Source organism: Tiliqua scincoides, chromosome 2 (assembly GCF_035046505.1).
Source record: "Tiliqua scincoides isolate rTilSci1 chromosome 2, rTilSci1.hap2, whole genome shotgun sequence".
NCBI lineage: Eukaryota > Metazoa > Chordata > Lepidosauria > Squamata > Scincidae > Tiliqua > Tiliqua scincoides.
Window position 1 is genome coordinate 15,265,514 of NC_089822.1, and position 19,672 is coordinate 15,285,185.

General features: G+C 45.9%; 1 protein-coding gene across 1 annotated transcript in view; it reads left to right on the forward strand.

The window, feature by feature from the left end:
* The first annotated feature begins 859 nt into the window (after nt 1-859).
* The window catches only part of SPEF2 (sperm flagellar 2), a 126,178-nt gene continuing 107,365 nt past the window's right edge, over nt 860-19,672 (forward strand). Inside the window, exons 1-4 of the mRNA XM_066618176.1 lie at nt 860-917; nt 9,261-9,363; nt 11,792-12,044; nt 17,900-18,070. Coding sequence (XP_066474273.1) covers nt 860-917; nt 9,261-9,363; nt 11,792-12,044; nt 17,900-18,070 — 585 coding nt within the window. The remainder of the gene's footprint in view (nt 918-9,260; nt 9,364-11,791; nt 12,045-17,899; nt 18,071-19,672) is intronic.

Here is a 19,672-nt window from a genome sequence, read left to right on the forward strand (position 1 = left end):
CAGCCAATCACATATAACCTGTTGCTTTTCCCACAGGTGATAATACTCACATACATAACACCCCTTCCCCCCAAGGGTTGTTTAGAATCAACACACATAGTCCTCCAAATATCTAGGTTGTGTACGCTCTCGTACAGAGTGACGCAACACCGGGACTGAAGCCTCAGTCTCCCTTGTCAGCTCTTGAGTATTCTCTGGAGCCGATAATGTCACTGTAGGAGGACTCTCAAAAGGTGCCCTAACATCAATAGGTCCAGGTGGAACTGGAGAAGGCTCCAATTCCTGAGATGTAACGTCCTGACTGGCACCTGCACTGGGCACATCTTGTTGTTGATCCCTGGGGACAGGGGACAATGTCACTGGCGCTGAATCAGACACTCGACGACGCACACACCAAGGCCAGGGGCTGAACAGGCGCCTATCAGAACAGCAGCAGAGGACTTGGACCCACAGGAATGAGGGGAAAGGAGGAAAACCCACAGCATCCCTTCAGAACCCTCCTGCACACCTGGCTCGAACCTGGGCACAAAGGTAAACAAAGGCTCCTCCCTTCCAGCCACTCAGCCAGGTGAGCCACGCCCACTCCAGCGCTGCGCAGACCGTTGCTCGACCCCTGCGCGCGTTGGTTCTGAACCAGGCGACCGTTGGTCCCCAGTGACCACACCCACCCCAGGAAGATCGACTGCGCAGGCGCAGATGCTCATCTTCGCTCTAGCTCGTCTAACCGCAGCTTGTTCTCTCTTTCGCGCCTGCGCGGAGGGGGGAGGAGGGGGAGAGGGTTGGTTGCCATGGTGACGGGACGCGGAGCGCTGGAACGCGGGTAGACAGAGAAGGCGAGGAGTCGGGATCGCTCGCGGCCATGACTGACATTCTGTGCGATTGGCTGAACCGGGAAGTGAAGCTGTCACGAGCCGTGGGTGAGAGCGGGAGCGTGCTGCGGTCTGGCTGTGAGAGGCAGTAGGTGCCGGGGCTGCCCTGCCCTGGAACTCAGCTCCTCCTCCCCCCCGCATGGAAGGCTGAGGGCACAACCCTGTGCGTCTGCTCAGAAGCAAGTCCTATTGTGTTCAGTGGGGCTTACTCCCAGGAAAGTGTTGCAGCCTTAAAACACCTGTTTAGCCCTGGTGGGAGCCTTGGCACTCTGCACATGGGCAGAGGCGCTCTTAAAAGCAGGCTCCCAGAGTGTGGTTAGTCTGCGGAATTCCCTGCCACAGGATGTGGGGATGGCGTCTGGGCTGGATGCCTTTAAAAGGGAACTGAGCAAATTTCTGCAGGAAAAGCCCATCACAGCTTACAAGCTTACAAGCTTACAAGCTGTGATGGGTACCTGCAACCTCCTGGTTTTAGAAGTAGCCTGTGGAATTCCTTGCCACTGGATGTGGTGATGGCACCTCTCCTGGATGCTTTTAAAAGGAAATTGGACAGATTTCTGCAGGAAAAGCCACATGCTGTGATGAGTATGTGCAACCTCCTGGTTTTAGAAGTAGTCTGTGGCACGCTGCGCATGGGCAGGCTTAAAGGCAGGCTCGCAGCGTGTAGTTAGCCTGTGGAACTCCTTGCCACAGGATGTGGGGATGGTGTCTGGCCTGGATGCCTTTTAAAGGGAACTGGGCAAATTTCTGCACGAAAAGCCCATCGCAGGTTACAATCTGTGATGGGTACGGCCTTTTCAGCCTTTTCAGCCACACTAGTCGCTGTTCCAGAACCACCTTTCAGAGCGCGATACCATAGTCTTTCGAGACTGAAGGTTGCCATCTATAACTATATACGTGCAACCTCCTGGTTTTTGTCACAGGATGTAAAGATGGCTTAGATGCCTTTAAAAGGGGATTGGGAAGATGTCTGGAGGAAAAGTCCATCACAGGTTACAAATCATGATGGCTATGTGCAACCTCCTGGTTTTATAGAAGTAGTCTACCTCAGAATGCCAGAAGCAAGGGAGGGCACCAGGATGCAGGTCTCCTGTTGTCTTCTGTGCTTTACTGTGTGTTTTGTCTTGCTTGCAGAAGGTTCCAGGTTCAGTTTCCAGCATCTTCTTCAGTTAAAAGGATCAAGTGGCAGGTCTGGGTTTGAGTGTTGGGAGAATTAGGACAAACAAAAGAAAATGTTTCTTTACCCAGCATGTAATTAGCCTGTGGAACTCAGCCACAGGATGTGGTGATGGCATCAGGCTTGGATGCGTTTGAAAGGGGATTGGACAGATTTCTGGAGAAAAAGTCCATCCTAGGTTACAAGTCATGCTGGGTATGTGCAACCTCCTAGTTTAGAACAAAGCTACCTCAAGATGCCAGATGCAAGAGAAGGCACCAGGATGCAGTTCTCTTACTGTCTTGTGTGTCCCTGAGGCATCTGGTGGGCCACTGTGAGATACAGGAAGCTAGACTAGATGGGCCTTTGGCCTGATCCAGCGGGGCTCTTCTTATGTTCTCCCAGGGTTCAGTTCTGTCATTGAAAATAGGTGTGAGAGATTCCAAATTCTGCCTGCCTTGCACAACCATCAGTGAGAGGCTGGTGTGCAGAATAGTTATTAGGCTGATGGAAATAACTTTTTCCCACTTGAGTGAGTGTATTAGTCACAGCTAAGTGGAAGAGCACATGCTTTGCTTGCAGCAGGTCCTAGGTTCAGTCTCCCTCCAGCATCTTATTCTGTTTAAAAGAAGGATCAGGTGTCAAGCCTGGGAAATGCTTTGGCTTGAGACTCTGGAGAGTTGATGCCAGTTAGGATAGACTGCTGGGCTAGCTGGACCAGTGGTCTAACCCAGTATAAAGCAGCTTTGTTATGTTCCCTGCTGACATTAACTATGAGAGAGTGCTGATATGACTAAATAATGCTTCGGGATGGTGCAAAGACAATAAAATTAGACTTCAGCGGCCCAAAATCCTGAGAATGTGAAACTGCAGGACAACATGTACAGTGGTGTAGCTAGAGGGGGTGCAAAGTGCTAAGTTTTGCAGGGAGCCTCACTGCAGGTGGAAGCACCCTCCCCTTTGGGGCCATTTTGGGCAGGGGGAGCATAATGAAGGCATTCGCCTCCCTGCTCCATATGCCTCTGTTTTGCTCCCTAGCCTGGAATGGCTCTGAAGGGAAGGGGGAGAGGCTGCTTGCACGCTGTGCTGAGGCTCCCTGCAAAACTTAGTGCTTTGGACCTCCTCTAACTCTTCTTCCTAGCATTGTTCCCGTGCTACGGTGGGGTCCGCTTTTCGGCATGTCTGTCTCCATTTGGCTCGATCCAGGGCTTCCTCAGGGGTGACGCTCACACATTTCATATTCTCCTTAATGAACGTAAGAACATAAGAACAGCCGCACTGGATCAGGCCATAGGCCCATCTAGTCCAGCTTCCTGTATCTCACAGCGGCCCACCAAATGCCCCAGGGGGCACACCAGATAACAAGAGACCTCATTCTGGTGCCCTCCCTTGCATCTGGCATTCTGACATAGCACCCTTGCACCCCCTCTAACTATGCCACTGAGTATGTGCAATGCTTTTTGGACATTCCATACAACTGATAGTACAATCCTACATGCACCTACTCAGAATAAATTGTATTATGTTCAGTGGGGCTTACTCCACTCTCACAGGAAAGTGTACAATATAGGATTGCAGTCTTAGGGTGCAATCCTAACCCACTTTCCAGCACTAACATAAGGGCAATGCAGTTCCTAGATAAGGAAACAAACATTCCCTTACTTTGAGGAGGCCTCTGTGAGTGCCCCCCAACTGCAGGATGCAGCACACGTCCCATTGGCACAGCTATGCCAGTTAGGCCTTAATTGTTTTTCTTTGATTTTGGAAATGTGAATCTTGAAACCTTTTGTATTTGGAAGCATTTATACGTCATGAACAGTTTTCTCAGTTCTGGGATTTCAGAAATGAGAATCAGAGTGTGCTTATGGGTGGTACATTCAGGGACAGACTCTCCTTGAAATAGGAGGACATTAGATTGTTGGTTAGCAGTGAGATGCAGTAATAGAGCAGTATGCCTTTGGGCATGTCTGCAAGCAACTCTAGCACCAAACTAGGAAAACAGAAATTCTCTCTCCCAAATGTAAACATGATGCAGTGAACGCCCATATTCTTTCCTCACTTCTTGAGTCACAATGTTGGGCAAAGCAGCTTATATTTTCCTAATGTAAGGGTCTAAGAAGAGCCCTGGTTGATTAGACCAGGGGTGTCCAAAGTTTTTGGCAGGAGGGCCACATCGTCTCTCTGACACTGTTTCGAGGGCCAGGGGAAAAAAATGAATTAATTTACATTTAAAAGTTGAATGAATTTACATAAGTTTACATAAATGAATATATTAAAGATGAACTTATATAAATGAATGTAGGTCTTGCAATAGCACAATGCCTATAAAAGGCCTTGCACAAAGCAAGGCTGGCCTTTCTTTTGCTGCTGCTACTGCATCACAGATGTGAAACAACAAGCAGTGGAGGAATCCCTCATCCCACAGCTCACACGAGAGGTCAAACAGTCGCCCTCACGCTGAGAGCAGTTGCGTCGGGCTAGTGCGGGCCCCAGCAAATCTCCAGAGGGCCAGAGGCTCATTGGAGACTGGGGGCTCCCTGAGGGCCTCACTGAGTGGCCTCGAAGGCTGCAAGTGGCCCCAAGGCCGGGGTTTGGGCACCCCTGGATTAGACAAAAAATCTATCTGGTCTAGCATTCTGTTTCCCACAGTGGCCAATCAGATGCTTGTGGGAAACCCACAAGCAGGAGAGGTGTGCAAATAGCCCCTTTCTCAGTGTCACTTCTCAGTAACTACTGTTCAGGGGTAGGCTGCCTCTGAACCTGGAGGCAGGAGATAGCTGTCATGACTCCATGAATTTGTCTAATTGCATTTTAGAGCCGTCTAAGCCAGAACTTGTGGCAGTGAATTCCAAGAATTAATTATGTACTATATGGAAAAAGTACTTCCTTTGACCTGAGTCTCCTGCCAATTTTGTTGGATTATTTCAGGTTCTAGTACTATGGGTGAGGGAGAAAAACTTCTCACTATCCACTTTGTCCACTTCATCCACTTTATCCAGTAATTAGATAAACCTGCCTCATATTTCCCCTTTGTCACATTTTTGTAATTTAAACCCCCCCCCCCAAATATTAACTGAAAAACCCCAACTCTCTTGTATGCAAGATGCTCTGGCTCTCTGATTATTATGTTTGCTCTTTTCTGCTTTGTCTTCCAGCATGTCTGTTTGCTGTTCTAATATGCAAAGGTTTTGCATGGTTTCAGCTGTTCCAAAGGCGGCTTTAAAAGAGGTGGTTGCTCTTTTATACTGAACCATATTTGTATGGTATACCCAACCACACGGGGGGGGGGGGGGGAAGCTATTCAGTAACTAATCAGCTGCATCAGTCTTGCTGTCTAATGCCTCCCCTCACTCACATTATCTTCTCCTGTCCTCAAGATCCATAGCTCAGCTAGGGTTTTGGTTCTCCTTTTGCTTAGGCACTTATGCTGCACTTCTGTACACGCTTACCTGAGAACCCTATTAAAATCACTGGGGCTTTCTTTTGATGCACATAGGATTGTGCTGTAAATATCTTAAATTTGCCTTGTTGGAAAAATGTTTGTCCATTGTCTGTTGATAAAGAGGCAATTATCATACAGTATTATAAATGATGATTTTAAAATGTTCAAGACCAAAGACAAGATAGGCCCATGTTCTGGTCTGATTGGGGGGGGGGGGGGATCACCACAAATTGAAAGAACAAACAAAAACTATTAGATTCAAAACTTCACAGTTTAAGCTGTGTGATTTTTGTCAAAGGAAAAGATCTGGGTGGGCTGATAAGCTCATAGTGCAGAAAGTGAGACTTAACACCCTCCTGAAAGACTATTTCTCAGGTGACCCAGATTTTTCCCCAATGAAGTGTTCACAGCTTGAAACACGGGAATTACAGATTGCAGAGAATTATATTACAATAGAGGAACCTGTTATGATCATAGAATTATGATCATAACAATTAATCCAGGCGTGGCTCTGGGCACAGTGTGACTCATAGCAATGGGATGTACTGTCTAAGCATATACCCTTCCTGAAAAAAATTCTGTTGCCTTAGCAGACTTTTTGCTGTGGAGAGTCTTTGCTGAAGCAGTAGGGAAGTCCTTGAGAGTAGAAACTGTAATATAAGTAGTGGTGGTTTGATACATTTCATATAAAAGCATTTGGCCTCTATGATCTGTACCAGCGGTGTCCAAAGTTTTTGGCAGGAGGGCCACATTGTCTCTCTGACACTGTGTTGGGGGGAAGGGGGAAAAAAGAATTAATTTACATTTAAAATTTGAATAAATGTACATAAGTTTACATAAATGAATATATTAAAGATGAACTTATATGAATGAATGAAGGTCTTGCAATAGCTCAAGGCCTATAAAAGGCCTTGCACAAAGCAAGGCTGGCCTTTCTTTTGCTGCCACTGCTGCATCACAGATGTGAAACAGCAAGCAATGGAGGGAGCCCTCGTCCCACAGCTCACGTGAAAAGTCGAACAGTTGGCCGTCATGCTGAGAGCAGTTGTATCGGGCCAGTGTGGGCTCCAACAAATCTCAGGAGGGCCAGAGGCTCATTGGAGACTGGAGGGTCCCTGAGGGCCACATTGAGAGGCCTTGAGGGCTGCAAGTGGCCCCAAGGCCGGGGTTTGGGCACCCCTGATCTGTACCAATCTCCTGCAGCTGTCACTTACTGCTGCTGCTTCTGTACTGGACTATAGGCCAGTTCAAAGCACCATTGGAAGTTTAACAAGACAAGGTTAAGGACAGCCAGTTGATACAGCAGAGTCAATTGCATGGGTTTCAGTTCAGTTCTGATTTAATTAATCCAGTTGTCATCAGACTTCAGGCTGGATCAATAAATCAGGAGGTCTGTCTTGGAGGAATGGGAGCTAGAGATTGGAGCTGGAAACATGAAACAGACTGGAAAATGGGTAGACAGGCAGTGGTTAGAAGAGTAGCCAGGAGACTATCTGCAGAGCAGGAAAGGCTGGAGGGAGAACTCAAGAGTTAGTTGGAAACAGCAGTGTTTAGGAAACATCAGTAATGCAATCTCCTGCAAGCGATGCTTCTGAGCACTTAACAACAAGAATTTACCAGGTTATGGACCAAGCTCTTGGAGTCAAGGCCATCTGGTGCTGACATTGCCTACCCCATCTACCCAGGGCTATTCCTTCAGTTGGATCGAGTAGCAGAAGTTGAACAAAAACTGCTTAGCATAGCCATTTTCAACCAGTGTGCTGTGGCACACTGATGTGCTGTGAATGGTCCCCAGGTGTGCCATGGGAGTTTGGTGGAGGATAATTTATTAATAGGACCATTGGGGGATATAAGCCCCCACCAACAGCATGGTGTGCCTTGTCAATTGTCCAAAAACTGATAGCGTGCCATGACAATTTTAATACATTGTCAGTGTGCCATGAGACAAAAAAAGTTGAAAATCACTGACTTAGCAGCATGGCAGGTGCTGGGGAGTGCCCTCTGCCCAGCTCTTTGCCACTACTGCTGAACCTGCTGCCAACTGGTAAGTAGGTAAAAGAAAACACAATTGTTCTTCAGATTAAATTTTGAGTTCGAGAAGAATTATGGAGTTAGAATGCTTGCCCTGTATTTAAAGCCCCAAAGTTCATATTTCTGAGCCAAAAACATAAATGTTGGTAATGTGTCTAGTGCTTGAGCCCTCTCCACAGCCCCATTTTTTGCAACCCCAGGAAAACAGCATAAACCGATGGTTCACCAAGTACTGGGTGTGCTGCATTTGGCAGCCTGGCTGCAATCCTACACATACCTGCCTGGGAGTAAACTCCTCTGAGTAAAATGGGAGTTCTGAGAGCCAGGCTGGTGTAGTGGTTTGGGAGGCGGAATTAGACTAGGAAGATCTAGGTTCAAATCCCCCTCTGCCACGAAACTTCCTGGGTGACCTTGGGCCAGTCACTTTCTCTCAGCCTCACCTACCTCACAGGGTTGTTGTGAGGACAAAAGGAGGGGAGCAGCTGTGTACACCACCCTGAACTCTTTGGAGGAAGGGCAGTTTAAAAATGTGAAAAATAAAAATAAAATAAAAAATAACATGCTTAGGATTGCACAGTTAATACTTTATAGCTAGCACATATTGCATTTACGCAAAGAATCCTTGAGTGAAATCCCTTTGACTGTGCTGTCAAGCAACAGTCCCTTCGTATCTCTGAAATTCCCTTCGGGCAAAAAACAGAGAGGATTTTCATCACCTAAGACTCTTGTGTGGATTCAGGCAACACAAAGCAGTTGAGTTTCCTCAATTAATAAGGACTCTGGAGGACAGATGGTCCTTGTAGGTACATGTTTATCCAGTAGTTCCTACTGTTTCAGCTACAAATGCCTTTCCTCCAGAGAAGATTTCTCAACAGAGAATCTACACAGAGAAATGGAAAGCAGAGCTAGCAGATTTCTAGCTCTCTTTGGGTTGTGAGGATGAGCAATTAGAAAATATTGCATTGCTATCACAGCCCATGTCTTCTATTTAACACTGCAGTGATTGAGAGCTTCTTTCCCTATTTTCTTTTTTCCTCACTTTTTCCTTTCCTTAAACAAAGCCTCAGCATAAAGTTCAGTTGGATAGTTCTGTTGGATGGAGGTTGCCCTGAGACACTTTGAAACCAGCACCATTGCATGTATTATCATACATTAATGCAAAAGAAAGGGATTTACTTTATTGGAGCATCATCCCAGGCATCTGCAGTAACATCTAGCTCAGACCTACACCTCCTGTAACCTCCAAGCCGGATTCATGAAAGGCTCGATAACCCTTGTTTTTTTGCTGCTTCCCTGAGCTTGAAAGAAGAGGGCTATACACTTGAAAGTGGAATGTGCAAATCTGTCCTAAAGAAGAATATGTTTAGGAGCTTGTTACAAGCAGAACATGGTTGTCAATGTTTTAAATATGTGGTTGAATCAGATCACCAAAATGCTTGATGGGTCACAGCCTTGATCTAGATGGGAAAAGTATGTAGATAGGTTGTGTCAGGTAGTTCCTTTCTATGCCCTTGTCACTTGGCTCCAGGGGAACATTGCTTTCTCCATCTAGATTTTACCACAACTTCAAGGGAAGACGTCACAGGAAACCAGCTTCCACGCAACAGTAGTAACATGTGAATCAAACCTTATAGCTGAACAAATACAGATAAAATATTGCCAAATCTAATCAGCCACAGTGTATACTGTAGTTTTCATACCATTATGGAAAGGGCAGGGGGAAAAAAATTCTTTTTTTTTTTTTTTAAATAAATTCAACCAGGTCCGGAGTCTTTCTCCAGAGAATTTTCATCTGGATACCTCATTGGAGAACTTCTAAACAAGTATGAACTTCAGGATGACTTCGACCAGTTTTCGCAAAGCAGGTTAGTTTCTTTGGAGCATCTCCAATATAATATGGTATGTGGCATAAAATAATATATTTTGTTAGCATCCTTTAGTCTCGGAAGACTATGGTATCGCGCTCTGAATGGTGGTTCTGGAACAGTGTCCTCTCCAGTATGCGAAGCCTGGGTAAAGTAGGTATGGAGGATAGGCTGTTACCCATGCAGCAAATCCCCCCTCTCCACGTCACTGAAATGGTCCAATGGAAAGGCAGAAGCCAATATGGTTGGTTCCAGCGGCGTCGCAGGAGTTGCCAGAACGTGACTGTGTTCAGCCATGAACTGCCTCAGGGACTCCGGCTCCGGATTTTGCTTCGAGGTTGACTCCTGAAGCCTTTTCCTTAACTGGATGTAGCCACAAGGCAGTGGAGGTTTGGGATCAGAATTTTCCTTCTCTCAGATGAGCTGCCTTCCCAGGCTGACGAGCCCCATCTACCCGGTGGCTGTTTAGTCACCTCTTACGACAAGTACAGCCAAACTGAGGGCCTATTCTTATCCCCAGCCCCCAGGGGAAAAAATAATATATGGAAGACTGAATATGTGGAAGTTTTTATTTTTCCAACTCTGGTTTGTGTAAATTGCAGTTTTCAAAGACATTTCATTATTGCTATGAGATGAAGCTGTTGATGACTAATATAACCAGGATTGGCAATAAGCCAGTTGGACCAATTGCTCCTAATTGGGCCCTGCCCCTAAGGGGTCCCTGCGCTAGGGTAATTTAGTCTAGCCCAGCCATTTTCAATCACTGTGCTGTGGCACACTGGTGTGCTGTGAATGGTCCCCAGGTGTGCCGCGGGAATTTGGGAGAGGGTCATTTATCAATAGGACCATTGAGGGATGTGAGTCCCCATTGACAGCACAGTGTGCCTTGTCAATTGTCAAAAAGCTGATGGTGTGCCTTGACCATTTTAGTGCCTTGCCAGTGTTCCATGAGATGAAAAAGGTTGAAAATCACTGGTCTAGTCCATTCCCCTGGGGGCTGGGGATAAGACTAGGCCCTCAGTTTGGCTGTACTTGTCGTAAGAGGCTACTAAACAGCCACCGGGTAGATGGGACTCGTCAGCCTGGGAAGGCAGCTCATCTGAGAGAAGGAAAACTCTGATCCCAAACCTCCACTGCCTTGTGGCTACATCCAGTTATGGAAAAGGCTTCAGGAGTCAACCTCGAGGCAAAATCCGGAGCCGGAGTCCCTGAGGCAGTTCATGGCTGAACACAGTCACGTTCTGGCAACTCCTGCGACGCCGCTGGAACCAACCGTATTGGCCTCTGCCTTTCCATTGGACCATTTCAGCGACGTGGAGAGGGGAGATTTGCTGCATGGGTAACAGCCTATCCTCCATACCTACTTTACCCAGGCTTCACGCACTGGAGAGGACACTCTGTTCCAGAACCACCATTCAGAGCGTGACACCATAGTCTTCCGAGACTGAAGGATGCCAAATAATAATAAGTCCATTAACTCACATGCACTTTTAAGTGCACATTTTGATTGCTTTCCATTCTAGGAGGCAGGTGGGTTTGGCAACAGTGGTGCATGCCAAATCTCGACCCCCTTCCTGAGCCTTATATGCTTGTGCACATCAGCGCAGACTTGTGCCAGTGATATTTCTGGCACAGGTCCAAGTTGATCCATTGCAGCTGCTGGTCCTTATCCTGGGGCAAGGGAACAAGTGTCCCCTTACCCCAAGGACATCTCCAGTAGCTGAAAATTCCCTGTGGGATACAGCATAGCTGTGCTGCATTGCAGCCCTGAGATTTAGGTAGGATTGGACTGTAGGTTAGATGCTGTAGCTCAGTGCTAAAATTCATGTTTTATTTTTTATATGAATGTACAAGTTTCAAGGTGCAATCCTATCCAACTTTCCAGTGCTGATGCAGCCGCAATATAGTTCCACGGTAAGGGAACATATGTTGTCTTACCATGAGGAAGTCTCCTTTAACTGCTTCTCCCCACTGCAGGATGCAGTACACACCCCACTAGCACAGCAGCTTCAGCACTAGGATAGGATTGGCCCCTCAGTCTCTGACATCTTCAGTTATAAAGAATCTGTAGTGATAGGACTGGAAAAGACCTTTGCGTGAAATCCTGGAGACCAACAAGCCATCATAGTACTTACTACTAGGCTAGATGGGCCAGGGATCTGATTCGGTATAAGACTATTTCATATGCTCATATTGACTGGAGATGGTGGTTGGTCTTATGGTAGAAAATGTTGGCTATGATCATTTAAAACTTTTGATCTATCTCAGTCATGGATTTTGCTTAGCTATATTAGCCCCTACCCACACACATCCCACACACATAGACATGCTTATTGAAATATGTCAGCCATGCTGGTTAATTTTCTGGAAGACTTTCACATGTTGAAGAGGCTTGGGTAGTGATGTATTCTGTTGTATAAACTTACAGACTGGCAAATGCAAAACTTAACAACTTCTCTCGCATGGAACCCACCCTTCAACTCCTGGGTGTGCAATTTGACCAAAATGTGGCACGAAATATCATGGCGGAACAGCATGGGGCAGCCACCAAGCTCGTGTACCAACTGTACATCGCTCTAGAGAAAAAAAGGAAAGCAGGACTCACTGGAGTAGCAATGGATGCAATGAGAGCGTCCGCTATCGTGAAGCTCAGGAATGTTGGAACAGAAATATATCGAGAGGTGAGTTTGTTATACAAGGACACTATTCCTGCTACAGAGTTACTTTAAGCAGAATGTAGCATATGAACATTCCTGTGTTGGAGAAAAGCAGAGGAAAATGTAATTCATGCAGGCAACTTTTTTGCTGAGTTTATTATATCTCTATGAAAAGGATGCTCCCACTTAATTTTTCATTAATGTTACACATCTAGATTTCATCCAGTGCTTGAAGACCTTTGAAGACATATACGTATTTGAAGGAATATATGTGTTCCTTTGAAGTATGAAATCATTAGAAGTTTCCGTTCTCCAGGTGCCCCCTTCCAACATCAAGCAGGTGGTCTCCTAGAGCTGGGCCTTCTCAGTAGTGGCACCCTTCTTGTTGAACTAAGCAGGCGTTTGTTCATTTTGTTACTTTTCAGAGGCTGGTTGAGACCTTCTGGTTTAGATTTGCCTTTGATTTTATTGCTGTCCTGGATTTTTCTTGTTTCACTGTTGCTGGTGTGTTTTTAAATGGTTTTACAGTGAAAGCCTATACATGTCTACTCAGTCATGAGTCCCATTGTGTTCAGTGAGACTTATTCCTGGGAAAATGTGTATATGATTGGAACCTTAGGGTGCAATCCTAGGTCAGAGATGAAAACTTAAGGCACATTCTCATTGACTCAGGAGTTGGCTGGGCCAGCACGGAAGCCTATGCTGGCTCCAGATGGCCCATTCCAGCCCTTGCGCCACCTGGACAGGGTAAGTATGTGCTGGCTGGGGTAAGCTGGTGCAGGAGGTGGGAGAGAGTGGCGGGAGTTTCAGAGAGATCCAAGGGTAGGGAACGGCTGTTTTGGGTAGGGGAGGGTGGAACAGGGGAGGATCAGGCCCAGGAGGAGAGCAGTATCAGCCATGGCAGTGCAGGCTGAATTCTAATCCCCACTCCTGGCCCAAGCAGTCTTATACAGGCTGCTCAGATTTGTGCCAGCTAAATAACTGGCACAGATCTGAGTAGACCCAAATAGGTGACTGAGCCTCAACATAAGGTAAGGGGAATAATATCCCCTTACGCTGAGGTTGTCTGGGCTGCCCATTTCATTGTATTTTTATATTGAGAGCTATTATATGGCTTAGATACATATTTTAATACATTTTAGGAACAAATTTATTAATAAATAACACTACAGAGAAAATAGGTAACTGACAAGTTAAAAATCAACACTGTTCAAAAGCAAAATTGAAATAGATCTTGCTATGTTTTCTGAAGCCACAACAAAGCTATCAACAAAACAGAGCTGTTTCAAACTATGACAGGTACTCAAGGAGTCAGCTGTGGGTGTGGAGGTTCATTGCAAACAGAAAGCCCCCCTGTCTGTGTGGACTACCCTTGAATGTGAGTCACAGAACATGCTGAGGCCACCCCATCAGAGCAAATGAATTCCACAGGTGTTGATCCTCCATAGGAAACACCATGCCACTGACTTTAATACACTGAGGGCCCAATCCTATCCAACTTTTCAGCACTGATGCATCCACAATGCAGCCCCAAGGTAAGGGAACATTTGTTCCCTTGAGGAGGTTTCTGTGACTGCCCTGCGATGGCAGGATGCAGGATGGACCCCATTAGCACAGCTACAACAGCGCTGGAAAGTTGGATAGGATTGGGCCCTCAGAGATTCCCTAAATTATCTCTCCCCCATATTGGTGTGTTGTAGTAATAGGCATTTTAATTACTGTGATCTCTTTGTTTTGCCTTCTCCCAACGGGTGCCTGCATAGTTTTTATACTTTCTGCCTAGAAGCAAGCACTTGCAGTCTATCCATCTTGGAAAGTTGAAATTGGGCAAAAGGCCCAGAAGACGGCTGTGAACCTTTCAGAATGTATGTTCCTTCGTCTCACATACATTCTTTCTCTCTAAATTGGCTGTACTCCTTCTGTCAGGGCAAGAATGACTTTACATTAGATACATATCACAGTCCATATTCACACTGAAGTGGTTGGCATTCTTTTCACTCACAAGCTGTCTATGTTGTGCTTCATCATTTATTTCACTTGGGATTGACTGGCCTGCAACTCCAAATAGCCATTAAAAAAAAAATCTTCACTTTACTGATGAACTCTGCATTGTTAACAAAGCTTTCTGAAAGAGTGTACCTTGTTGCAAGAAGGGAGCATATATCTGTGGAAGGGGGCTTCTGCACACATGTCCCTAACTGGATGAGGAGCAGTGTGTGTAAACAGGCACTAACACATGGCTCCTGTGCCTCTTTAGGAAAATGAGCAGTGGGGTGGCAGAAGTATATCAATTTGTGCTGTCTGTTCCTCTCATTTTTCTTGGAAGGAAAATGGCAAGAACCTATTTTACTGCAAAAACTCCAGTTTAAAAGATCGTCTTCTTTAGCTTTTTTTTTTTTTTGCTTTTATCACAATTGGCCACTTAGGGCCAATCCAGATGCAGAGCAGTGAGCTGGCACGCACTGTCACAAACATGCTGTAAGGCACATTTGCAAGCCCTTACTCCAGGCCCAGCACCGGAACTAGCCCAGTGCGAGCCTGCACTGGGCCAACTCTGGTGCTGGGCCCATGTTCTGCCTGGTGACAGAGAGGTGAATGGGAGTGTGGGGGGAGGCAAGGAGGAGACATTCCAAGACAGAGGGAGGTGGGGAGAGGGTGGGCAGAGGGGAGAGGAGGAAGAAGCGGGGTGGGAGGAAGGCAGAACTGGTGGAGCTCAACTCCACCAGATCCTGAGCCCTGTGTGGGACCATGTGGTCTGACACGTGACTCCCTGTTCCTATGGCAGCTCCAGAGCTGCTGTCGAATCGAGTAGCCCCATTATGGGGCTGTTTCCCTTACCCTTTGAGTAAGGTCCCCTACCCCCAAGTCCCCTTCCCCCAAGGAGCCACCATTGACTGCCTGGTTGCGCTCTGGGCTGCTTGGGATTGGGTTGCCCATCTGAACTGGGCTTCATTCCCTTTTTATCTGTTGAAGGAAAAAATACAGAGCATTTCATTACAAATCTAGATATTTTACAGTTGATTTCTAAGAAACCTCTTTGAAACAATTTTTGTAATTATATAAGCCAAAAAAAAAGTATATTGCTTATTGTGTGAGCCCCAACCAGCAATTGTGGTTAGAGCACACTGAATGGTAATCTACAGAACTCAAGTTGCTGACCCCATCAGCATGTTTATCTGTCTCTTTGATTTCTACCATATCAATGAAACACAGGCCCTATTTTAGCTGAAACCACCCAGTCCTAGACAAAGGGTGCAATCCTATGGTCCGGAGTGTTGGCTTACGCTGAAGCAAATGTGCTTTAAATCATGTTAAGAACATAAGAACAGCTCCACTGGATCAGGCCATAGGCCCATCTAGTCCAGCTTCCTGTATCTCACAGCGGCCCACCAAATGCCCCAGGGAGCACACCAGACAACAGGAGACCTGCATCCTGGTGCCCTCCCTTGCATCTGGCATTCTGACATAACCCATTTCTAAAATCAGGAGGTTGCGCATACACATCCCGAGGTCTTCTGCCGTGAAGACAGATGCAAAGAACTCATTTAATTTCTCTGCCATCCCTAAGTCTCCTTTTATCTCCCCGTTCCCTCCCTCATCATCCAGAGGGCCAACTGCTTCTCTGGCGGGTTTCCTGCTTCTAACATATTTGAAGAAGCTTTTATTATTCCCCTGAATGTTGCTGGCCATGCGTTCTTCATAGTCTCTCTTTGCCTCCCGTATCACCTTCTTACATTTCTTTTGCCACAGTTTATGTTCCTTTTTATTCTCCTCATTAGGGCAAGACTTCCATTTATGGAAGGAAGCTTCCTTGCCCTTTATGGCCTCTCTAACTTGGCTGGTTAGCCACGTGGGCACCCTCCTGGACTTAGTGGAGCTCTTCTTCCTTTGCGGTATACACTTCTGCTGGGCCTCTATTACTGTTGTTTTCAGCAGCCTCCATGCACTCTGGAGAGATAGGACTCTTTTTACCTTCCCTTTCAACTTCCTTCTAACCAGCTTCCTCATTTGATGGAAGTCCGTTCATTTGAAGTTAAGGGTTTTTGTGAGAGATTTGCCCGGTATTCTTCCCCCGACATGCATGTCGAAACAGATCGCAGCATGATCACTGTTCCCCAATGGCTCAGTAACATTTACATCTCTAACCAGGTCCTGAATACCACACCATATTAAATCCAGAGTCACTTGTCCTCTGGTAACTATGTTGTGACAGCATAGGAGATTGTGGCACTGGCAGGGAGACCTGCACTGGCTTGCCAGGGCCAGCATGTGTTGGAATAGTAAGCTCTGCACGGGCCAGTGAAGGGGCAGGAGGAGGGTGGAATCAGTGGCGTCGCTAGGGGGTGCAGGTGGTGTGGGCTGCACCAGTCGATATGTAAACGCGCGATATGGCTCAGTTTCATTTTCCATAGGGTTCAATGCATTTTTTGTTTCGGTTTTTTGGCCATACCTTTGATGGAAAGGAGATATTTCAATCTGGCTTTTTGCATTGCCTTCCACTGGAATTTTCACATCCAACGGTATATAGCATGATGGGGTTACCCAGAACCTTCACAATGTTAGCAATGTTGGGGCATTTGTGGTGTTACGCCCGCCCCAAGGGTGGTACCTGAGGTGCTCCCCCCCGCCCCCGCTAGCTATGCCACTGCCTCCACCATGACATCACTTCTGGTGGGTCTTGGACAGATTGTCATTCTAAAAAGTGGGTCCTAGTGCTAAAAGTTTGAGAACTGCTGCAATAAGGTGTTAGTAAGTTGACACCCGGGAGGAGTGTGTGACACCACTAGTGACCAAAATCACTAAAATCACCGTTTGGAAGAATGATACCATCATGTTATATATCAGGGGTGTCCAAAGTTTTTGGCAGGAGGGCCACATCATCTCTCTGACACTGTGTCAGAGGCCAGGGAAGAAAATAATTAATTTACATTTCAAATTGGAATAAATTTACATAAATGAATATATTAAAGATGAACTTGTATGAATGAATGGTCTTGCAATAGCTCAAGACCTATAAAAGGCCTTGCACAAAGCAAGGCTGGCCTTTCTTTTGCTGTTGCTACTGCATCACAGAAGTGAAACAGCAAGCAGTGGAGGGAGTCCTCATCCCACAGCTCACGCGAGAGGTCAAACAGTCGCTCTCATGCTGAGAGCAGTTGCATCAGGCCAGTGCGGGCCCCAGCAAGCCTCCGGAGGGCCAGAGGCTCATTGGAGACTGGGGTCTCTCTGAGGGATGCATTGGGAGTCCTCGAGGGCCACAAGTGGCCCCAGGGCCAGCGTTTGAGCACCCCTGTTATATATCAATCAATGCATAATTTCATGCAGAATGTGTTCTATCCTTGTTCTATCAAAAGGTACAGCCAAAAAACCAGTGGGGGCGGAGTGATGGTACCTCACCACGCCGACCACCTGGGGTGTTGCCCCACCCACTGCATGGGGGGGTGACACACTGGCATCCCGGTTGACACGAACCCTAGTGACGCCACTGGGTGGAATGGAGGTGGGGAAGGGTTGTAATGGTGGGGAAGAGCAGGGAGGGGGTAGGATAAGTGGCAGTGGCTACCACCATATCCTACCTCTCCTCCCAGGTCTGATTCACCAACACAAGGCTGCTCTGACTTGTTCAAGCTGTTTTGCTGGCGCAAACCCAAGTAGCCCCCTTGTGGCTTTTGGGTCTTACCCCAGGGCAAGGAGACAAAAGTCCCCTTACCTCAGAGAGACCTCCAGCAGCCTTTATTCCCATGATGGATATTCGCAGTGTAGGAAGATAATTAGGCTCTAAGATGAATTTGAATTCATAAGTTGCAGGCTTGTGAGTAATTTAATGGATACCATTTATTCTACATTTCTTCAATTATTTTGGAAATTTCTCGTTTCAGCGCCTTAAAACCCTAGTGCCGCGTCAGGCTGACCTGTCACTCCAGCAGATTTCAGACAACTTTCGCAACAGAACAAAGTACTTGGAAACTAAGATGGCTCAAATGCAATATGTGGACCAACAGAAAGCAAAGAAAATTCAGGAGGAGAAGAAAGCTCAAGATTTGGAAAAGGTGAAAAGTTGGTTTTCTTTCTTCTACCCTAGAGTTGCAGAAAATGTTTGTGATTTCCTTTATACTTCAGCCTCTGATTTATCCAGTGCAGACCTTTATAGTGCAAACCTGTGCATGTCTACTCAGAAGTTAATTCCATTGAATTCAGTGGGACTTACTCCCAAGTTCAGTGTGTATAGATTGCAGCCATTCTGCTGTGTGGAGCTGTTGCTCCCCTGAAACAGGCATACTGAGGCACCCTGTCTCTGAACATGCAAGTTCCATATAACCATGATGAATAATAGCTGCTGATAACCCGCTTCTTCCTGATAGAGTCCAATTTCTTTTGAAAACTATGTAATTGACTGTCAGTACATCTTAGGGCAGCAACAAGCTTCATATGAATTGTGCATTGTACTTTCTTCTGCCTGTTACTGCCACAAGGCAACTTCAGGTGTTCATTGAATGACCCCCATGTTCTATTTTTTTAAGAGTGAGAACGAGCGCTCCCTTTCCACATGCATAATTTTATAAATCTCTATCATATTCCCTTTAGTGTTCTTTTTTCCAAATATTGCAAATGAAACTAGTTTTCTCCATTAGAGCACTGAGTCGGCATGTTGTACTTACATACAGGGATTTTTGGGAATGGAAGTGCGTGTTAGAATGGCCTAAGGGGCTGGGTTGTACCATCATAGTATCAAAGGATGAGTCTTATTAAATGAATTTGCAGAACAAGTTATCTCCTTCTAGTGGTGATGCAGTGGATCTAGAAAAGCTCCAGTGAGAATCAGAAATAAGATCCAGTGCAATTCTGAAAAATATAACGAATTTGGTTTGCTGAATTCATGTTGATGCCAGCATGTGTTAGAACCTTCTCTTGAATCATTTCCATGGGGATATCCCCAGTAAGGTAACTGCAAAATGTCAGTTTTGGATGGGAGAACTATTCAATTCTGTCTTTCTTTTATTAAAAAAAAAATTCTAAAATAAGCGATGTTTAATACAATTGACTGTAGTGTGTTTCTGGATTTGCAGTAGTTCTTCTCCATCCTAGCAGGTAGGTTCCAGAAGGCAGTGCTGAGATACTGTAGTTTTTTGGTGTGGGTCATCATAGGTATGGGCTAAGTTAAAGGTGTTGGTGCCAACTGTTAATGATCTGCATGGGAGGCCTTCTTCTGCATACCATGCTTTCTGAGATGAAGTGAATGGTGACCGGAGATAAGGTCTTTTCATTGGTGACATGCAGATCGTGGAACTCCCTCCCAAGACATGTGTACCTGACATCTTCATTACTACCTTTAAGGGGCAAAGCAAAGTCCATTGTGTTCTCATGTTGCAGGGCTAATCCGAGTCTTGGGAGTTCACCTAGAACAGCTCTTTGAAACCTGGCAGTGTCTATATATCCGTCCTCTCAGCATCAGTTTTGGAGGTTACCTGTTTGTAATAGAATTAAAAGCCAAAACAGCAGCAGCAACAAGTTAACAGCAACAGTATACTATAGTTTTAGATACATTTTTAAAATTGTTTTGTTTAAAAACATTTTGACATGTTTAAAACATTTAAAAACATTATAAAATGTTTGAAAAGATTTTAAAAACTCCTTAACTTATTAAAAATCTG